The sequence below is a fragment of the Lepeophtheirus salmonis genome, chromosome 12, assembly GCF_016086655.4.
Source record: "Lepeophtheirus salmonis chromosome 12, UVic_Lsal_1.4, whole genome shotgun sequence".
Taxonomy (NCBI): Eukaryota; Metazoa; Arthropoda; class Copepoda; order Siphonostomatoida; family Caligidae; genus Lepeophtheirus; species Lepeophtheirus salmonis.
This window is the reverse complement of record NC_052142.2, coordinates 8,137,118-8,158,739: the sequence shown is the minus strand read 5'-3', so window position 1 is coordinate 8,158,739 and position 21,622 is coordinate 8,137,118. Positions and strand designations below refer to the sequence as shown.

The following is a 21,622-nucleotide window of genomic DNA, read 5'->3' as shown; positions in this document are numbered from 1 at the left end:
GAAATTAATATAATATACTTTGCAAACGAAAAACTTATATTCAAATTAATTATATAGTTTTTTTAATTTTGATACATCTTTAAACCTGTTGAAAGTGCAAATATAATCCTTAACTTATTTGTATATGATTATATGTGACAAAGAAATTATTTTTTGACTCGTGATCTAAGTATCAAATATTTCAATCATCAGGTATGTAGCCTTCAAACTTTTGGAAAATTAAAATTTTATTTGCATGAGATGTTGATGTAATTTTGATTAATCATTATTCTTCTAGGTCCATTGGATAGCTCCGAGAAGAAATTCTGGATGCATCAGTTTCAAAGCTATGGTAATTGAAAGACCGGGAATATGGTTTATGGACGATGGTGCTTTAAGTTATACTGTTTGTGAGGATTCTTCAGCTCTAGCTGAACCACAAGTAATAGAATTAATTTTTAATATTCAAATCCTATGTATTTGTAAATAATTAATATGATTGTATTAAGAATGTAGATCCCTGTTGTGCCTGCAATGAAGCAAAATATGAAATTGTATTTCAAGGTATTTGGTCTCGCCACACTCATCCTAAGAATTTTCCAGAAGACGAATGGCGAACACAATTTTCCACATTAATTGGTGCAAGTCACAGCTCAAATTTCTCGTAAATATTTATATATTGTACAATTACTCACTAATAACTCAAGTTGATACTCTGTAAACTTGAGTAAAATCATTCACGTAAAAACGAGTTAAGTGACACGTTAAAAGTCGTCAAATCATTACTTCTTCTTAGAACATAAGTCCAAAAACACTAAATTTACCTTTTTTTATATGTTAATAAGCAAATTTATTTAACCCTTCGAATTTCCACATTTATATTGTTTCAAATAGGCAGCTTGGCGTACAAGAATTTTACTCACGTAATGTAAGAAATTATTAGATGACTTAAACTTTGGCAGTTCTATTTATATGAGAAGTGACATAAGGCTAAAGTTGATTTCAGTACTATATCTATGCATACACGTCTCAAAGGTATCTTCTCCTTTTTTGTTAAAATTATTAGTCTTTGTTTCAGACAAGAAATACTTTTTATTAGGGATGTCAAAAATGATCAATACTGGTCAGCGTAAAGAAATAAAATAATTCCATTTGTTAATTCTACATTACTCACTTACTCTAGAGTTTAAATTATTCGTGTTACCAGTATTTATAAGAAAATAATCCAAATGTCGTCATATCGCAGTTCCTAAAAGCAAGGCCACTAGGATTTTTTTATTGTTTTTTTTTGGGGGGGGGGATGGTGAATTTTTTTTAATACTATAATATGAAATGAACATAGACCCTTCATTTATTCTAAAATTAGTTCTTCAAAATTAGATTATGTAGATACGACCTTTTTTAAAAAGGTCCAGTATTTTACTAAGCAGTGTTAATATTTCATTTAAGGAATGGTTTTTTTAGAAAATTATATTTATTTTTATCCTACATAGTAGTAAAATAATTTATGTGTGTGTATCTGATGTGGGTTCGTTTTGCATGGCAAAAAAATGAAAAAAACTTCAAACCGGAGACAGATACAGAATTTAGACATAAAATTAAAGTTGTCCAGAATTCTGAGTTACATACATGTAAAGATATTTTTTATTCTGATGAGATCAGATTCCTGGGATCTGGAGGTCAAGTTTGTTTTTCAGCTAATAATTTGATTTTTTTTTACAAAGCAAGATCAATTACCTGTGTCTCAAAGTTTTTCATAAATGTATGGGTTGTTGATTTGAAAATGCATTGAAAAAATTAAAGAAAAAACTAACTAATTATGATACAAGGCGAAAAAGGGAGAACGTATAGTAAATACGAATTGAATAGGGAATTAGGTAAATAAAGGAAGAAGAGGATAAGCGAGTTAGTCTTAGTACGTATCTTCATTATGGTTGAAAAAGGAATATGCCAAGTTAGCAGTGGTAATGGCAATCAATAAATCACAAGGTCAAACTTTTGAAAAAAATACTTTATATGTGGCAAAATTAGTATTTTCACATGTTTCAGCCTGCGGCATTCCAAGACCTTCATTTTGGTGCATAGTGTTATATATTTATAGTTTTTCGTTATAGTTTATAATTTTAACATGAAGAAACTAAGTATAAATAAAAAAATAATAGTTTTTCATTGGTTATCCTTAAGAAAGTGTGTTCGCAATAGTTTTTTAATAATACCTATTTTATACTTAATTTATAAATCTTTATTTTCAAGACGACTATCTTATTTGTTTTATTTTTTTTAAAATTAGGTATTTAAATATTTAGTGACAATTAATTTATAGATTATTTTACGCACACCTGTATTCAATATTTGCTGACATCTCTATCTATAATTTATCACGAAAGATAACTCTTCCAAGATAGTAAAATAACTACCAATGTACTTTGGGCGTTTTGTTTGTTCAATTTATGGCTAAAAACGGTAGAATTACCATAATTGAAAAACATATAAGATAGATTAGAGATGAAAGTCGAGAGTTTCACCCTATATTTTCTTTATTCTTATGTGATTGATTTGTAATAAATATAGTTCGTTTTCTTAGAGAAAATATTGACTGTAGTTTTCTTAGGGAGCACATTGAGTTTATTTTTCTTCATTGGTGACCCTGCTAGTTAACACGATCCAAACACTCGCTTAAAAAAACTTTTATCTGAACTTTCGTGCATCAAGAAGACTGAGGCATTAACACTCCCAATACGCTTCGACCCGGATCCTCCTAAGGTAGACCATTCTCAAGAACCTATTGTACGCTTTTCTCGATTTGATGAAAAAGACGTTGAAACTTGGTTCAGTAGAACTGAGTTGATTGTCAAAATAACGGAATAAAAGGGCATTTGGAGAAAGTTAATATTATGGTAGTGACACTGTAAGTCATATCTTATCATCAGGAATGTTTCACTGGAGGATTTAGAAAGCCTTTTAAACAGATTTGAAGTGTGGCATACAAAAAAATATTCATTTTTTTCTTCTTCAAAAGCGAGTAAGGAATGTATAGATCTTTCGGACACCAAGTTCAGGGCCAAAGCTTATCGACTCCTCGATCAAAAAGTTAAGACTACTTTGTGCAAGCAGATTATGATCAGATCGATCAAGACTCACATAGACCTATGGCCCGAGCACAAACCATAGTAGAGATAGATGATTTTGTAAGTGTCTGCAACGAGATAAACTATTCTGCAACTCAAAGGAAAAAAAGTTGGCATCAAATTAAAAGAGAGTATGTATAAAGAACATGAATTATGCTTATACTAAAACGTGTCCTGGATCTCAGTGCCCCTTCTGTTCCCTTGTTGCAAGGAACGATAAAGTCCCTAGCTTTTCAGGGGTTAAGTAACGAATCCAAACAAGGAATTAATTTATGCCATTGACACTAGCAATAATAAAAAGTTTCTCGCCCACTCTGAAGTAAAGGTTTCAGTTGAATCCAACAATTTAAACCTCAATGATATTTCCTAGGCAAAGGCTTCTTCTTTTATAGCTTTCCGAGGCAAATAATTGTTATCTCTAGATTTGGTATTTGACGACAAGACTTACTTATAGAACTTTGATGTAGTTATCGAAACTTTTCGTGAGTTAGGGGTCAATTTTTTAAAACATTACTGTATTTTCATTAACTTAATAACTAAATATTCATATACATGACCATAATAATTTAATGATAATCTCAAAATCTCTCCAATATCCATACAGCAATTATTCACAAAACAACCCATCTCACTGTTTTACAAATTCAATTAATTTACTCCACTTCAACACACCGTCAAACGTTCTACAGTGGCATTCTGTCTATCTTGGTTTGTTAAGTCTAGGAGGTTAAGTAAAAACAAGTTTGCCTTAATCAAGGATGAATGAACTGGCTTACGGAAGATCTCCCCTTTCTCCCCCACGGTGTATATCGATAACCTAATAGAAACTTCAGTTTCTGTGGATATTTTCGACACCTTAAACAAAAGTCAAAACACGAAAGGCATCCTCTCCCAAAGATGAGAAAATTTTAACAAGGCTTGGGGGATCTCAAGTTTTTTTAAGCTATTTACTTATCTTTTGTTTTAACGATAGAAGGCTCATGCACTATTAGTGATGTTGAAGAAGTCATTCCTAAAATACTCATACAATCTTTTTATAGTTTTCACATCAACTATAAAGAACAATATGTCTTGGGATGACTGCACGACAAATTTAATGTGGTTGTGATTGAGACAGAAAGAGTACTTGACTTAACCAAGTGGGTTTGGTATCTAATCCTCACACCAAAGTAGATGTATTTTAAATATTGGATTTTGTCTTGGATCTTTGTGAAGAGAAGGGATTTTCATAGATGAACGGACATTAAGTACTTTAAAAGAATAACACTAAATTTCAGGAAATCCTGCTCCCTTAACGATATACTACAAAAATTTAGCCAGTTTTTGAATTCAAAGCTAGATAGAAATTCATCACTCGGAACTCCTATATGGTTTTGAGGGATCTAGCAATTTCAAGAGAGTGGGAGTTAGGCTAATAGTCAACTCCAATTTTTGATATATTGCGCAGGATCCATTCATGTTTATGCCACAAGGAATTTTTTTCGTGCTATTCTAAAAGAGTTTATAAGAAATATGGTCGAGACGAGAAAAGAAAATAATAACGGTGACCTATTTCTTAATCAGGGGAAAAGTGACCAGTAGCAACAATAATCGGTCATCCCTATAATGATTTATGTTTATATTGTTTGATGTATCTAGTATTTATATTTATTTTATGCCGAAACGTCTTGCTACTCTTGTTTTAATACTACATTTTTACTCTTCTTTGCATAAATGAAGATATCACTCAAGGTGTCCGTATTCCTGCTTCATAAAAAATAATAGGCTCCAGGCAGGCATTCCCAATTCATTCTATATAGTAAGGCCATACGCCCCACTTTTTGTATAATATATTCAACATGGGACGCACATCTAAGTCTGAAGTCTATAATAAATCCAAGATATTTGTATTGCTATACCCATTCTATTGTTCTCTCATTGATTTTAATGTTTGGGTAAATCACATTGCGGGCTCAGGTGCATATCATTCCTTTTCTTTTAGACTCACTAAATTTAAGTCCAATTTTGGTGCCTTGTTGTGTCATTTAATTTACTCGTCTTTTATATTATATCATCCTGGATGCCATGGATACTTCAAGGGCTCCTTTAACGTTTTCTTCTTTTTTGAGGACCTTCACAACTTCTCCTTTTTCAATAACTTTAGGTATGTTCTTTTGATTTCTCCTCCTTCGAACAAAAACAAAAAAAAAAATAGATAAATGTTGTAGATAAAATTGGAACAGTTTCAACGGTTTAATGTTCGATTTACTCACAAGTTCAAACCATAATTTAATTATGTTATAAAATTAAGAACAAAAACATTACTCCATAATTTTTAATTTTAATTACTCTCATGGAATTAAAAGAATCTTCCGTTGCTCTTTGTTATATATCCACGAAGCACTATATACAGGGAGAGTGTACACTATTAAAAATGTGTAAAGTGTAGAATTATTGTTAATGCTTTTTATTTTATATGATGAGTAAATTATTTCCACTTCAAATCAAAGGGCTCGCCTTAAACGATATCGTTCCATGTTCGTTCAAGTGTTCTCTGTTCCATATATATTGCACATTATTCATAGTAAATTAGTGTTTAGACCCATGGGCACAATCTATATTCCCTTTTAATATCTTCTTACAAATTAATAATAAAAAAAGTTAATCATATCGAAAATTTGATCCCTTAATTTGATTCATCATATTTTTGATAAATGTTGTGATTACCAATTCTTAGGACTGGGCATACAGCTGAACACAAGGAATGATCGGAAGCACATACATAGTATTATTGATTAAAACTTTTTTTTTTAAATCCGCTGCCTATTATTTTATAATTTTGGAGGATAGAATATGACGTGTAACCGCTCAAAAAATATTTTAAATACAATTAAATGAAAGTTAATATAAAAATAGCTAATTTTTTCAATATCAAGAATACTTGATTTACTTTGTGAAAATACTATAAATATCTTAATATTGAGATCTCTTCTACTTCTTCCCTTAATGTTGCAAATTTAATATATTATACGATGAAAAATCGAAAAATAATGATAATCACTCTATTCGTAGAAGTAGAACACTCGTACTAAGATACATTTAAGTACGAGTATTATAACCTATATTTGTGGTAGTAAGATAAATAAGTATAAGTGAATTTAAAAAAATTCAACTAAAAAAGGGTTGGAGCTCCCCCCTTAAATCAAGGAATTGTTGCTTTGTACCCCCCCAAAGATGTTGTCAAGGGGATAGGCATCAGGGCAAAAGTTTCAAAAAAGTTTTCAAAAGATTCATTGATAAGGGTCTTGTATGGAGGAGATGGGGGTCTTTCATTTACATTACAAATTTTCATCGAAAAATTCTAAGAGAACTTCAATTTCTACCCAAAATGAAAAACAACGAAGTATAAATTTCATTTATTTATATATTCTGGCAAAATTCCCTTGAGGTAAAATGTCTTTAACGCTAAAGTATCTATACCCATAAATAATTATCTCGGGGTATTAAAAATTCCAGTAGTAAACCTCGAGAAATTTATATTTAAATGAATTTTATATCTACTCGATATTCTACTTAATTAGACCTTCTTAGGATCAAATACTCTTTCGTAATTAAAGTGCCTAATTTCTTATGCTTGAAATAAAATAATGTTCTCGTAAAAACAGTAAAAAACCCTTAAAATATGGTGATTTTTCTCAGGATTAGAAGATCGCAAATAAAATATAAGTAAATATTTGAAACTAACACAAATATTTGAAGTTCTATATATTAATAGTGATATAATTCTTAAAATAAATAATAAATAAATCATTATTTTTAGCTCAATATGGAATGGTCATTCAATTCGTTAAAGTGAATTAAGTTATTACCTCTGTTAAAGTTTATTAAGGCTTATTGATTTTGATAATAATTGCAACTTGTACAATATCATACATTTTTTATAATATATAAACATATACATAAATATTTATTGAGGAAGTTAATAGGAAGAACAAATGATGCAACATTAGAAATATTGAGGATTGAGTCTGTCATGCAAAAAAGATAGTGACATTAAACGGCTATAAAGAATGTTACAATTTATTTCGAAATATTTTGATTATTTTTCTTTTAAGAATATGGGATTATGGAGAAATTGCATCGTCAGCTCTTCAGGAACTTGGTGAAAATGGGATTACCCGACCATTGGAATCACAAATGAAACAATATAGTCACACTATACGGTGAAATTGATTATATTAATGATATAAAATTTAGAAACAATTGGTTTATTTTACATAGATCTGTAATCAAAGCTCATGGACTTCAACAACGATCAAATGTCGAAGGGCAGACTTTTGCAGTCTTTCGTGTAGACAAAATCCATCATTTACTTTCAGTTGTTTCAAAAATGATACCTAGTCCCGATTTCATCGTTGGAGTTTCTAAAGAAAATCTTTGTTTATCCAATTGTTCATGGGTACCATATCGTGTTGTAGATTTGTACCCCTGGGATATTGGAACAGATAGTGGGATCACTTATAACGATCCTCCAAATCCACAAAGACCAAAAGATATCATTAAAAGGATTACATCAAATTATCCAAATGATCCTAAGTCTCCATTTTTCGATATAAGCGGTGCGTAATAATGATAGACATCTCAAGTATAAATCTTAATAGTATATACTTAAATATTCCGGATTCAATTTGATCCGTAGCAAAAGTTGTGGGCCATTAAAATACATACCAAATTTTCTCCAAGAATTGACCTCAAATCAATTTCCTATTGTTTAAAAGCCTTAATAACATTTTCGTCAATAAAATTTGATAAAAAATATATTATTTGAGAATTTTAATGTATTTAAGTTTCGATTTATGATTAATTTTCCATTTTTTTTGGGCGAGAAAATACATCAAAATACAAAATATAAATTCAATCTAAATTTTTAACACCTTTATTTAATTGCTTATAGCACAAGTTAAAAAATTTGATTGGAAAGTAGGGATTACGGACAAACTAAAATATATATTTTGCTTGTTAATATTTGTTCATAAAAAGATCTTAACATTTTAATAAATAGATCTAACTATTTTAATAAAAAGGATTAACCTGTTTATTTATTAAACCCTTTTACAAGAGAGCACAATAAACATTTTGTCCAATCAAAAAGAAAATTTGAAGAAAAACTATAATATAGTATGTATGTGTAATTTAATTTGTGAAAATATGTAAACCATGCTCATATCCCAGAAATAACACCCAAAAATGGTTATGTAAAGCCTAACAATTGAATTAGGTTGAGACCTTAGCTGTCATGATACTTCATTACATTAGCTACAAACAGGGCGAGGAAGTAAATAAATTCGAATCACCATCAGTTTCTTGTGTATATACAATTTATATTCTTAGAACTTTGCATAATGTAATCTTCAGTCTTTCATTTTTTATATTATGGCGAATTGAGGATTAGGATGAAATTATTTGTATACTTTGTAGAGTGTACCAGGTATGTTAAAAATTTAATACGATATATCGATTATATTTAAATTCATATAAGTAAATTTTTATCATATTATAAAAGTAAACTTCGCTGTAAAGCTTATTTGTTGTAGGTGAATGTTCAACAAACAAATTAGGGACGAATTTTAAAACCTTACAACAATAGTTTTAACGTAAACTAAATCCTCAATATTTAAATTTAAGTAATTATGTATAAATATGCATAAATCGAAATTATTTGCATTTTTTTAGAGAATCCATGATAGTGTGTTAAGAATTATTCATATTTAATTACATTTTTAATCCTACAATTAGAATATAATATTATGGACTCTATTTATATTGAACAACAAAATGATATCGAGCGTATACGTATTGGATAGGGTAACTTTTCTTACAATTTTCTTCATAGGAGCTCCAATAAAACCGGCTGCAAGACTTCATATTATACGTCAAAAGACTTATAAGAGGAGCAATTGTCCTCTTGAAATGGGTTATCAAACAAGCTCCAATCCAATGAACCCTAGTTGGATTAATACCTTTTCCAAAGAAACGAATAATAATAAGAAAATGACGCAAAACAGTTTTTATCAGGAAGATTCTACAACACTTGAACAAAATAATAATAATCGATCAAACAAAAACATACCTTTGAGATTTGAATTTACAGGTAATTTTAATGAACAATTTGCTCTTCTTATTAGTAGTTATTCTTAGAGCTACAACTTTTGTTGAGAAAAAGAAAGATAGAAAACTAACAGTTGGTATAAGTACTTTAATCAGTTCTACTAATATATTTTTTTATTTATTGTCACTAACAAGTAGCTCATAGAAAGAAATAGAGCCAACAAATATCAATTGTAGCAAGACCGTTAGTAGGATTTTTCTTTCAAGGTGTTTCTTGGGCTTTTTGACAAATCTATATATTATAAAAGATGTTTTTACTAGGGTGGCAAAATTCCGAGAATTTCCAAACTTTGACACTTTTCTTGGTACTTTTTCAGGAATTAAAAGGAATTTTTGACTAAAAACAGTTACACCCTTAGAATTTTCAATGAATTGAAGGATAAAAACAAAATATTCCTTTTGTAACCATATTTTTTTATATATTTGTAGACAAAACACACGAATTAATCTACAAAATATAAAAAGGTGACTAAAAAGTTGCAGCATTGAATAGTAATATATATTATCTTGTTCATACAATCGATAATTCGTTAAATCGAGATTGAATGTACATTGTTATGGCCTCCTTTATATTTTATTGTAGGCTACCTGTTACTCTCAGTCACAAGTACGAACAGAAAAAAATATTTAGAATTTTGTAAAAAATGACTTTTTTGATATCAAGATAAATTGCCCTCATCTTTAAAGTATAAAGTATCTTGGTAGAGGTATATTATGTTAAAGGAAATTTATAGAAATCAATCCAACAATTTTAAAAAAGTAGTCCCCTCAAGTCGTGGGCCTGTTTAATTAGCCTCATTGTCTCCCGATAATTCGCTACTATCCATATATTTAATGAATTAAAATTAAGGGCTTTTCTTTCCTTTTCCGCGGCCCCTAAGTTGTTTGATCAGGGGTATCACCCAAAAAACAAAAATTTCTTGAGCTGAAGTTATATTTAAAGTAGCTAGTCAGAAAATTAATATTTTCCTATAATTATTACTATTATAATATATTTGTGATGGTGTAAAGGGGGTCTAAAATAAAGTGCACAGTACACACTAGATTTTGATGAAGTCCGTACCTTATTTCCGTTTTCTTTTTTCAGACGGTTCTGTATCCCTATGTCCGTACTATATTTTTCAGATGTTTCCCTATCCATATGTCCGTACCATTTTTTGGTTCGATATTGGTACAGAAGTACGGAGGTACGCTATTGATACGTACTTGCACTGTTCCGGTAGCCAGTGTACTCAAATCACATAACCTACCAATTTAAAAATCCTAAATTCCCAATACAATGTTTCAATGGAATTTTTAGTAATTTTCTGGAAATTCTCGGAAAACTGTCTACCCCTTTGCAACTCTAGATGTTACGATACAATATGAAATAACTTAATAATTGGAACACTTGTCTAATTTAAAACTGAATTCAATGTAGCTATCAAATTTTTAATAATTTTGAAAAGTACATTTATAAACTTACAAATACAAACTATATATATGTATAATAATCCTATAAAACAGGATGGGTTTACATACTAGTATCTTAATAAAACATATTGTCTTTTAGGTTCCAGTATTCATGAAAGTTCGGCAAATAATGATATTCATTCTGTAAAATTTTCTGACAACGTTTTAATACCTGAAAGTAACGAAGATAAAAACGAACTTTACGATACTATATCATGCAAAGTCTGTTTCATTTTGAATGATCTTATTTTTTATTTATTCTTTTTTAAAATAGAAAACAGAGTGGGAGGACTGGAGTAAGTGTTCACGAACTTGTGGTTTTGGCTCAAGGCTAAGATTGAGACAATTTGTAAACCATAGGTATTTTGTTTTATTTTCTGAAAAAAACTTATTCTTCCAACTATAATTCATGCAAATATTAACTAAATTATTTTCTTTAAACGTAGTGCATCAAAAAATAGTAATTGTGTCGATAAAAACGTGGAAAAAGAAGTTTGCCAGAATTTACCAATATGTAGTGCTACAAGATACGGTGGTAATTTTGATTTATTTGAATCTGGAAGTCAGAATAAGATTATATGGGACAGTAAGAGGAATAAAGATGCAAGTATAAAATTACATACTTATACATAGAACTTTGAGTTCAGCTATGTACGACCAATTTATTAATTATAATGATTACAGGTCCATAATAAAAAAAAAATACCTTTAGTTGAAAGTTGACTTATTTTTAAATATTTTAAAGTCAGTTTTTCAAGAAATATTATCCATAAATCCATTTTTTAGAGCCTTTTAGTAAACAAATCCAAAAAATTGCCAAAATAATATAATATAATTGATTCAAATATACATATTATTTAAGTGCTAATAAATTATTTTACAGACTTTAGACATCTCCTACGTAAATCATAATATTAATCCAAATTTTATTAATCATGAAGAAAAACAGTCTTATGAATATCCACCTAGATTCGATTATATGGTAAAAAAATTATCATATGATGAAAAATCTTCGAAAGAAATGGACTGTAGTCTAACAAACTATGGACCTTGGTCGGATTGCTCAGTTTCTTGTGGCAAAGGGTCAAAGTAAGAAAGTAATACATTAATTACTTTAATTTATAATATTTTCTTAGAACAAGGATTCGACGGTATAAAGAACCATCAAAAAGTTTTGAATGTACTAAGGAGCTCTATCAGATTAACGACTGTATTTCCAACTTTTGTTATGGTAAAATATCCATCAAAATATATTTAAATTAATGATCATTATTATCCTTTTCACCATATCAGGTCATCAAAATTCTGTTTATATTCTAAAAAATAAAATTAACAATAACAAATATAACTCTAGCAATAAAAATCCATCTTGTAAAATATCCGAATGGAGTTCATGGAGCCCATGTTCCAAAAAATGTAATCAAGGATACAAAATAAGAACAAGATTATATTTAATTCCCTTTGTTCCAAATCGATCTTGTGACGTGAAGCTAATGGATAGACTGAACTGTAACGACGCTGGATTAAAATGTTCATCAACAGCTTCTAAGGGTAGGATAAAATTTTGCGTATCCGCCAAAGGTGGTAAAAATAGGGATTTAAATCAAGCTTTTCAAACTTACCGAATTATTTCTCTTAAAAACTCTTCATTATCCTCCTAAAATTACTCTTAACTTCAAATACTTTTTTTAAGGTATATTTTTTTGACGACTATTTTACATCACATTTACTTCAAAATGTAAAGTACTATTTTCTGTTTGTGTATGTTGTAGCCTGTAGATTTGTAGTTTGGCGTTACATTACAAATACAAAAATACACTATGGATTTTGTTTTCAGGTGTCGATGCACTCATATCACTTGATACGTCATGGCTATTTCATAATTTATTCTTTTTGATAAATAAACAAAGTAATAGGTTATAATAATAATGATCCGCTTCCAAAATGAGAGGAATATCATGTCTTGTTTATCCCTCGTAGTCGTTGTACTTTTATTGGGCCATTTTATAATTTATTAAGAATTTTTGGCTATTTTATACATATAGAAATGTATAGCTACGCTTATAATAAAATATTACTATGCAATATTATCATACAGTATCGAATAAAATACAATGTAGAATTTTAATATTATGAATATACGTGGGTTTTTTAGAAAAGTCCGTGAAAGTCCAAGAGATGCCACAATTGGTGCATATCGAGATTATATTTAGTTAGTAGAAGTTGGAAGAATATACATCAACTTTCAGCCAGATCGGCAGATTTCTTTCTATTTCAATTGAGGAAGTGGAGTGATTTCCAAAAAATGGACGGGAAAAAAAATAGTTCTGAGTCTTGATTAAACATTACTTTATGAAAGACAAAACTGCTTAGGAAAATAAAAAGAAGCTTGATAAACATTATGGGCACTCTGCACCTTCATTTTGAACAGTTTATAAGTAATTTCAAAATTTTCAGAGTGGCAATTTAGGCACAAGGGACGCTGAACGTTCTGGACACACTGTTGAGATGTAATTGCTAAAATCCATGATATGATGATGGATGAGAGAAGAATGGAGGTGTGTGAGATTGCTAGTAATGTGGGCATCTCGAGTTGGAACCCTGTTTTCATTAATTTTGCGACCACAGCTGCTGAGGTATGAGCTGGTCCATTGTCAAGATGGAAAATGACTCTTTTTGGGCCAATCACGGACGTTTTTTTCACAAGTCGTTTTTCAAACGGTCCAAAAACTATGAATAACATGCATTCGTAATAGTTATATCCTTTTTCAGATAGTCGATGAGGATTATTCCTTTCGAATTCAAAAGACAGTCGCCATAATCTATGAGGTCGATTTTCCGATTCAAACACAAAGAAATAGACCGATCTGGCTAAAAAATTATATGTGTTCTTCCAAGAAATACTACCAGCTAAATATAGCCTCAATACGCACCAGTAGTGCAATCTCTCAATCTCTCCATGGACTTTTCAAACGACTCTCGTATATAATTCATTTTTAAACTTTGTGGAGAAGTAATATAACAATAATAGTGTTGTAGTACTTAAGAGATAAATAGCAGTTTGTATGACTGACTTATATGGCCAACCACCAAATGATTTTGGGCCTTTTTCAATTTCTTTTTGGAGAAAAGTTTTCATGATACAATAAAGGTAACGACATAACATAGTAAAGGAAACATGCATATATATATATAAAATTTCAATTTTTAGGATTTATACCAGTAGCTAATTCCGTATGGAATTACTTTCTAAAGAACTATGAACAAATTATAATGTTTATTATCTTTTAATAAATATAAATATTGTATGGCTAATTCTTGTTCCGAGTTTTCGAAATATAAATTATGTGTAAAATCAAATTTAGTGGATATTTTTTTTAATATGGACATTGGACATACAAAAAATATTCAGTTAACCATTTATGAAGCATGATCATTTATTCTTTATTTATATTCTATGTTTAAATTTCCGTTTTAGTACTTATTAATTTGCTACTAAAATATAAATATTTTAAATTGAAGCTGAGACTTTAATTTAATTTTTTAAATTCGAAAACTTGAGTTCTTTTGGCAGGTTATAAAAGCCTACAACTTAGTCTATGTCAACATAAGCTCGACTGGTATGTGTTTTGAGGAATAAAAAAATAAAAAATAAAACTTTTGTTGTTTCTGGCCTTTTTATGTATATATAAAGGAATTTTTTAAAATGTTTGGCCCTGTGATTTATTTTTTGTCATTGTCAAAAAAAAAAAAAAAAAAAAAAAAAATTGCCCTGTTGTTTCTTCAACCATAATGAAGATAGAAGATACATACTAAGATTAACGGGCTCATCCTCTTCCTAATTCATTTTTTTACATTTGTATTTAATGAATTTGGTTTTATCAGAATTAAACATAGCCTAACGTACTTAACTCAAAATTCTGAACCTTTTTTTTTCTAAGCGGTGTGTACATCGGATACAAACAGATAAATTATTTTAATTGTATGTATGATATAGGCATAATAAGAACTAACTCTATATATTGTTGTTGTTTTTTTATCATTTACTATCAAAATATTGAAAGAAGCCATATGAGGGAATACAATTCCAAATACTGCGTTATGTGAAATCCGCGGTATTTAAACGCATTATGAGGGGACCTCCTCTCTATATATATTTTGCTCCAATCGTAAATAATCGGATGTATCATTATAGGAATAGTGCTCTTATTTTATTTGTATTACTATTGTAGATTTTGACATATTTGAAGATTTTACAAGTATTCATGGAGGGAAAAATCGAGAACCCATTTATACAGATGAATCAGAAAATAGTATATGTAAACTCTCCCCTGATGTGAGATAATTTTTTCTCTTATTAATTTATTTAATATTTAGTTTACTCTTTAGCCAGGACCTTGCAGAGGTCATTATTCCAGATGGTATTTCAATGCAAATGACAATAATTGTCAAAAGTTTGAATTTTTTGGATGTGATGGTAACAAAAACAATTTTCCATCAGAAGAACAATGTATGGAAACATGTTACACACATTCTTCAAAAGATTGGAGTACTTATGATCGTAAAATATTAAAATACACTTTGAAAAATGAGATGCCAATGGATCAACCTTTAAAGTAAAATTTTCAGTTAAATTCATAAATATTTTTCTATAAATAAGTTTTCCTAGTGATATTTATTCCAAGAAAAGTGAATGTAAATTTGAAAAATGGACTCAATGGTCTGAATGCGTATCACCGTGTAGAAGAATTGGATGGCGATCAGTAATATTTCAATTTAATAGAGTATCTCAAATTTATACTTTAAAGTTGTAATTATTAATAGAGAATTCGTAAAAAGAAATTTGTTACTCATTCAAGTCGATGTTCCAATCGAATTTTTGAAAAGAAGAAATGTATCAATACTGTAGACTGTTTTAAATTGGATCACTCGAGGTGGTATCAAGGTTCATGGCGATAAAATAATAATTTTTTTATTCAAAAATGTTTTGATATACTTATATTGCTTATAAAAAATGTATTAAACTGTTTGTTATTTGACATAATATGTGAGGTAATGACTAGAAATCAACTTCGAAAAAAAAATATGCAAAAAGAAGAAAAACGGGTTTTTCTATTTCTTTCAATTTTTGTTTCATCAGAAATGAAAATTATATTGATGTAACATGATGTATCTTACATTGATGTAATATTAGAATCTTCTAGTTTAATTGTACAGCATGAATATAGAGTATAAGGCTTCAAAAAAGCGGCAATACGCTATTAAAGATAGCACAGCATAAAATTTCCAATTTAATGCTGTAAAAATTGAAATTGGTAGGATTGAGTTCTTAACCGGCTGATGTGAAATTATTATTATTCTTACATTTTCTATCTTTCCAATCCACTGTTATATTGTTATAATATAATGTCGTTATGAACTTCCTGATTTGTCCTTATCTATTACGATATCTCTGATATCCTAACTTCGAAGCTAGAGACGTTAGATTTTGTGATGTGGAAGTAAAAGAAGGACGTAGAATTGAAAATTATCTCTAAAATGGTTGTCCCTTTTCTTTAGGACCATTAAATATATTAGGAAACAAAACTCCTTGTTTTGATTACGAATTTATTTCTTACCATTGGGATCAATACTTAAGAATGTATTCTATTTCTCCATAGAGTCATGAAAGCCATACGTATTGGAGATTTTAGTGCCCTGGATAGGAAAGATGAAAATTCAAAATTAGTGGATGGAGAGCTTCTCACACAACTTTTTCTTTCCAAATCTATAATTCAGGGTCTTTAGACTCATTATTTGAAAATTGGGTTCACACATAAACAGTACTAGTTCACTGGAAATACATCTAATAAGCTGTACAATCGAAATATTAAGGAAAAAAGAGAAGATATTAAATATTATTTGTAAAACCTAATGAAGGATCATTGTATTTTTGTACTGGGATGAGTTTCATCTCATTATGATATAAAACTATTCGTTTTCTATGTCAATGGAATATAAAAGTTTTACATAATAAATATAAAGAATCATGTTAGGATAAAGGGTCCGACAAACATTGCATTAAGTCCACTTTTATTCGTCATTGGAATACTGTGCGTTCCGATTTGGGTATTATGGGATGACTAAGCGATGTTTGTCATATTTTTTATGATCATTTTCAAGAATTGACCTCATTGTTCATGTAATACATACAAAAATGCTTTGGTAGATTATACATGAAATATTAAAATTACTATTAGGGAGCACATACTACATGTATAAAATGAATGCAGAGATCACAATATGAGAATTGAATACACCAAAAATCATCAAGAATTTCTTACGTTATTAACTGAGGATTTTCTGAAGCTAAATCAATTCCTTACTTGTCAATTCAAATATGAAAGCCACATTTAATTTATATTTGTAAGGTTAACTTTTTTTTTGCTATCAATAATAAAGGGTTAGGAATATCCAACAAATTTATTTTTGATGAGGCTGAGCAGGTAAATTTTTACCTTTCAGTCTTTGAAATCGTGTAAAATAATTTTAGGAAACTATTAAACTGTGTGGCATCTCTCTCATATCAATAATTGCATCCGTGGTGTCTTTAAATTAAATGTAATAAATGTGTGTAAGAAAGTTAGAATAAGATAGAAAGTTCTTCAACTTTTAAGAATTAATTTCCTGGGCCGAGTCCATAACAATAATTAATAATTATGGATTTCGTGTTGTACATGGTTATTTGAGAAGCATTTGATGAAGCTTTATACACTTTGTTGCTGAAAACATTTCAAATTTTCTCAAGAATATTTTTTTTCATCGGTCTGATAGTTCACAAGCTATTTCTGTAAACTTATTAAAACATAGAATTTGGTCCAGTGAACAGCCTCTCTCAATTTAAGAATATCGGAGAAAATAATATCTCATGAAGAAAGGCATTCCTTGTTAGCTCGGAAGTAATTGACAAGAATCCTTTTACCTCAAGGGATGAAAAGTGGCTACAACATAGGACGCCCACATTGTCCATTTTCACAAGTAAACCGGCTTTTGATTCTGTCTTATGCTCCTTCTGTAAGGAGGCTTTAGAAACATCAGAGCACTTATTATTCTCGTGCTCCCTTATTGCACCTTTAATTTCTGCAGTGAATGGATCGTTGCAGAAAACTACGGAGATTTTCTTTCTAAAAGAGATAGGTTGGTCTCAACGGGAGGCAACTATCGCAACAGAATGGACGTGGAGACAATCATCTCAAATTTAAATAGACCGACAGAGACTCGTTTGAGTGGAGCTACTGGAGTTACTTTTAATGAACTAGGATCCATCATCTTTCAAGTATGTTTTGGAAATGATGAGGTTGAAGAAGAGATTATAATTGTTAAAGAAAATGTTAAATCCTTAATGTTTTGTAAAATATCCAGAATTTTACTTGAAGATTATCTAAGCCAAATTGAGCGAGGTAGATGGAAAATAGCCAAAGAACCTTGTGCTCGTAGAGTTAAGGAAATGAAATATATTTCTGATGAAGAAATTTAAGCCATGAGAGACAAGCTTGTGCAGGAGTATCATGATGTGTTAATTGATGGAAATCAACCATTCAGAAATATGAAATGTGCACCTTTAGAAATATCTTTAATAGAAGAAGTTGAGCCTTGAAAAATCTACAAAGAAAGGGCGACTCCCATTGCTTAGAGAATCTACAAAGAAGGAATTGGAAGAATTATTGACAAAAGGAATAATTGAGCTGCTGGGAAATAAACCTACGGAATGGTGCCACACTATGGTTGTGATGGGAAAGAAAAATGGTAAGGTTAGACTAACAGTGGATCGAACAAAATTAAATAAGTTTGTCAAACGACCTATACATCCTATGACTAATCCCAAGGAGATAATTGCAAACATTCAATCTGGAAATAAATACTTTTCTACGTTTGACGCGATTAAAGGATAGTGACAGATCATTTTACACCATGAGAGACAAGACCTAACAACGTTTATAACTCTGTGGGGAAGATTAAAGTTTAAAAGATGGTCAATGGGATTAAATGCATCTGTTGACGTATTTAACCTTATGATGGACCAAGCTTAGGAGGATTGTCAAATACAAAGAAGTAGGTTGATGATATTTTAAAATATTATGAGACATTTGAAAAAACATGCTAAAAGAGTCAAAGAATTTTTTGATCGAAGTACGAAGTTTGGCATATCACTCAGTAAAGAAACATATCAATTTGCTAAGCCAAAGGTTGAGTTTATTGGTTATATCGTAGGAGAACATGGAATTAATGTCGATCCCAGAAAAAAACCCTTTCAAAAATACAAACTCCTCAAAACTGAACTGAGCTGAGGTCATTCATGGGAATGGTCTATCAAATGATCGGATTTTCAAAGGAAATAACCAACTTATCTGTCACATTGAAACCTTTATTATCCAACAAGAATGAGTAAATAAAGACTAAAGAACAAGATGACACATTTGAAGATGTCAATAAGTCTTTGGTTAAACTTCTTCAAAAGAGTCACTTCATGCCTATTAGAAAAACTGTTTTAGAGACTGATTCTTCTAAAAAAAAGGTTTAGGCTATTTTTAAGACTAGAAGACAGTGAAGAAAAATGAAATCTTATTAAGCCAAATTCTATATGGTTAAGTGCAGCTGTAGAGAATTATGGAATGGCAACGCTTGAGATGATGGTCATATATTAGGCAACAAAAAATTAAATGTTGATCTCCAAGGATTACCCCATTATTATATTGAAACAGATCATCAGGCAATTTTAAATATAATCAACGAGAAAACTTTGAACGAAATTGAGAATCCAAGACAAAAAGAAATCAAAGAAAGGACGCAAATGCGTTATAAATTCACCGTTGCTTGGAAACCAGGAAGAAAAGGACGACATAGCGGAAGATATGCATATGAGTAAGGTTGCAAGAAGAATATTAATAAGAGCTGTATGTGGTTCAAAAAATTCTGACGAATGAGATCAAGGATAGAAGATCGAGAAAACTGAAAGACCAAGCACAAGGAGATGGTTATTATATAAAAGTGATAAATTTCATTAAAGACGGTTTTGGAAATAATATCAAAAATCTCCGAGAAGAATTAAAACTCTACTGGAATTTGAGAGATAGTCTATCGGTTCATGTAAGTTTGGTTATCGTCAACATTAAAAAACATGTTATACGAAGAGCAGCTCAGAAAGAAATATCAGAAAATCTGCATGTATCTCATCAAGGCATAGTGGAGACTAAACAACGTGCTGGAGAGATTGAAGTGGAGGCGCAGTATTTTGGCTCAATAGTTGTGTGCCAGATAGTTGGGGTGTCTTTCACTGGTATGCCACTCTAAACGAACATCTTCAATTTTATATGCCATTTTTAATTCGTAGTACTTTTTACATAAATTCTAGAAAATAATTGCACATGATTGTAGATCAGTTTGTTAAGTGGTGTCCTATATAGAAAAGATGGTTTCGCAAGAGTTTGATAAGATGAGGTTTATCATAAAATTGTGTTGTACAGATTCCAAAAATAAGGAGATTCTTTAGTGATTCCCAATGCTTTGTGTAATCCTACTTTTCAAGGGACCATATCTGATACTATGACCACGATGAAAAATGCCTCTTTTTTCTATTTCTTTAATGAAGTAAAAAAAGGGATTCAATGGTCATGGCTGAGTCAAAATCGAAGTAAACTGGGATCTTCCATGGATCCCTTGCACCACGAATCGTGCTCTAAACACATTTGATCAGTGCAAATATTGTTATTTTAGGAGAATAAGTTTTGTAAAGGTATCTAGGAAAGCTCGCTTTTGCAAAATAAGACAATAGTTTGGAACCCGTCAAAACCTCAGAACTCGTCCAAAATTGGTATTCTCTGTAATTCTTTCTTGAGAGCATTGTAGCATGTAAATCATTCAAGATAGACTTCCTTTCTCTATGAAATTCAGAATTTATGTTTTCCCTACAGACAACAGGTGTAAGGTAAGTTCGTCTAAAACATATTCGAATAAGGACAATGCGTATTATATATTTTTGTATAAGGACATTTCGTATAAAAACAATTTCGCATAAAATCATTTAGTATAAATTTATGAGGAAACTGGGCATAGACTTTATGAATTGTCATTTTGTACTCCGAATGTTTTTTCAAATATCAGCGGTGGGTTGCATCCCGTTTTGGGACCCGACAGTTCCCAAAAACATTCCAACATTTGGAGTACAATGGGGGGGGTTGTATGGGTAACTTAGTAGTTACTTAAGTGTCAGCGGTATCCCAAAAACCCAAACATTCGGGGTATAAAATGACAATACATCGTTGCCTCATAAATTTATACGAAATGTCCTTCTACAAATGATCTCTGTACGAATATGTTTTAATACGAAGTTACCTATTACCACACAACACTATGTAGAAACTCCTTTAATTTTGTGCAATGTGTACTCTTAATCCCAGTTTGTCTGATAATTAATCATTGTTTAATTTTTTTAAACTAGCCGGAGTAATCAATATTGCTTGGAATTGTGCATTTAATTCAGCACAAACTCAAAAATCATCGTCATACCAAGAGACATATGACAAACTTGTCTGCATTAATATAGATGAATTATAATTAATAAATAAATATTTTTCAATGTATGAGGGAAGGCCTTCTTTTAAACATAAATTTAAATAATTTAAATGGTCAAATTTGATTTTCAATCTACTAGCTACTTATTCCCTTGGTATATCCCTGGAGATTTAAGCTTAAACATAATCCCATTCCTCTATCACTTGAAGTATTTCAGTACTAGGGCATTATCTTAGTAACTATCATTATCGCCTTTCTTTAAATAATAGTTACAACTAGAATTGAATTTACTAGTTAAAATTTTAATTTTAATTTATATTCTTATTCGATAAAAACTTTTATCGAACCAATTTTCCCTTTTTAAG

The 21,622-nt window shown here is 30.1% G+C and overlaps 1 protein-coding gene across 7 annotated transcripts in view; it reads left to right on the top strand.

The window, feature by feature from the left end:
• LOC121126920 (uncharacterized) overlaps positions 1 to 15,809 on the top strand; it is a 172,984-nt gene extending 157,175 nt beyond the window's left edge. For all 7 annotated transcript variants that reach the window (XM_071891966.1, XM_071891967.1, XM_071891965.1 and 4 more), the window contains 15 exons: positions 278 to 421; positions 489 to 643; positions 7,202 to 7,309; positions 7,368 to 7,705; positions 8,980 to 9,237; positions 10,807 to 10,928; positions 10,981 to 11,066; positions 11,153 to 11,309; positions 11,590 to 11,795; positions 11,843 to 11,937; positions 12,000 to 12,257; positions 14,939 to 15,042; positions 15,096 to 15,322; positions 15,376 to 15,469; positions 15,531 to 15,809. In XM_071891966.1, coding sequence (XP_071748067.1) covers positions 278 to 421; positions 489 to 643; positions 7,202 to 7,309; positions 7,368 to 7,705; positions 8,980 to 9,237; positions 10,807 to 10,928; positions 10,981 to 11,066; positions 11,153 to 11,309; positions 11,590 to 11,795; positions 11,843 to 11,937; positions 12,000 to 12,257; positions 14,939 to 15,042; positions 15,096 to 15,322; positions 15,376 to 15,469; positions 15,531 to 15,665 — 2,487 coding nt within the window. In that variant the 3' untranslated portion in view covers positions 15,666 to 15,809. The remainder of the gene's footprint in view (positions 1 to 277; positions 422 to 488; positions 644 to 7,201; positions 7,310 to 7,367; positions 7,706 to 8,979; positions 9,238 to 10,806; positions 10,929 to 10,980; positions 11,067 to 11,152; positions 11,310 to 11,589; positions 11,796 to 11,842; positions 11,938 to 11,999; positions 12,258 to 14,938; positions 15,043 to 15,095; positions 15,323 to 15,375; positions 15,470 to 15,530) is intronic.
• The last annotated feature ends 5,813 nt before the right edge of the window (positions 15,810 to 21,622 follow it).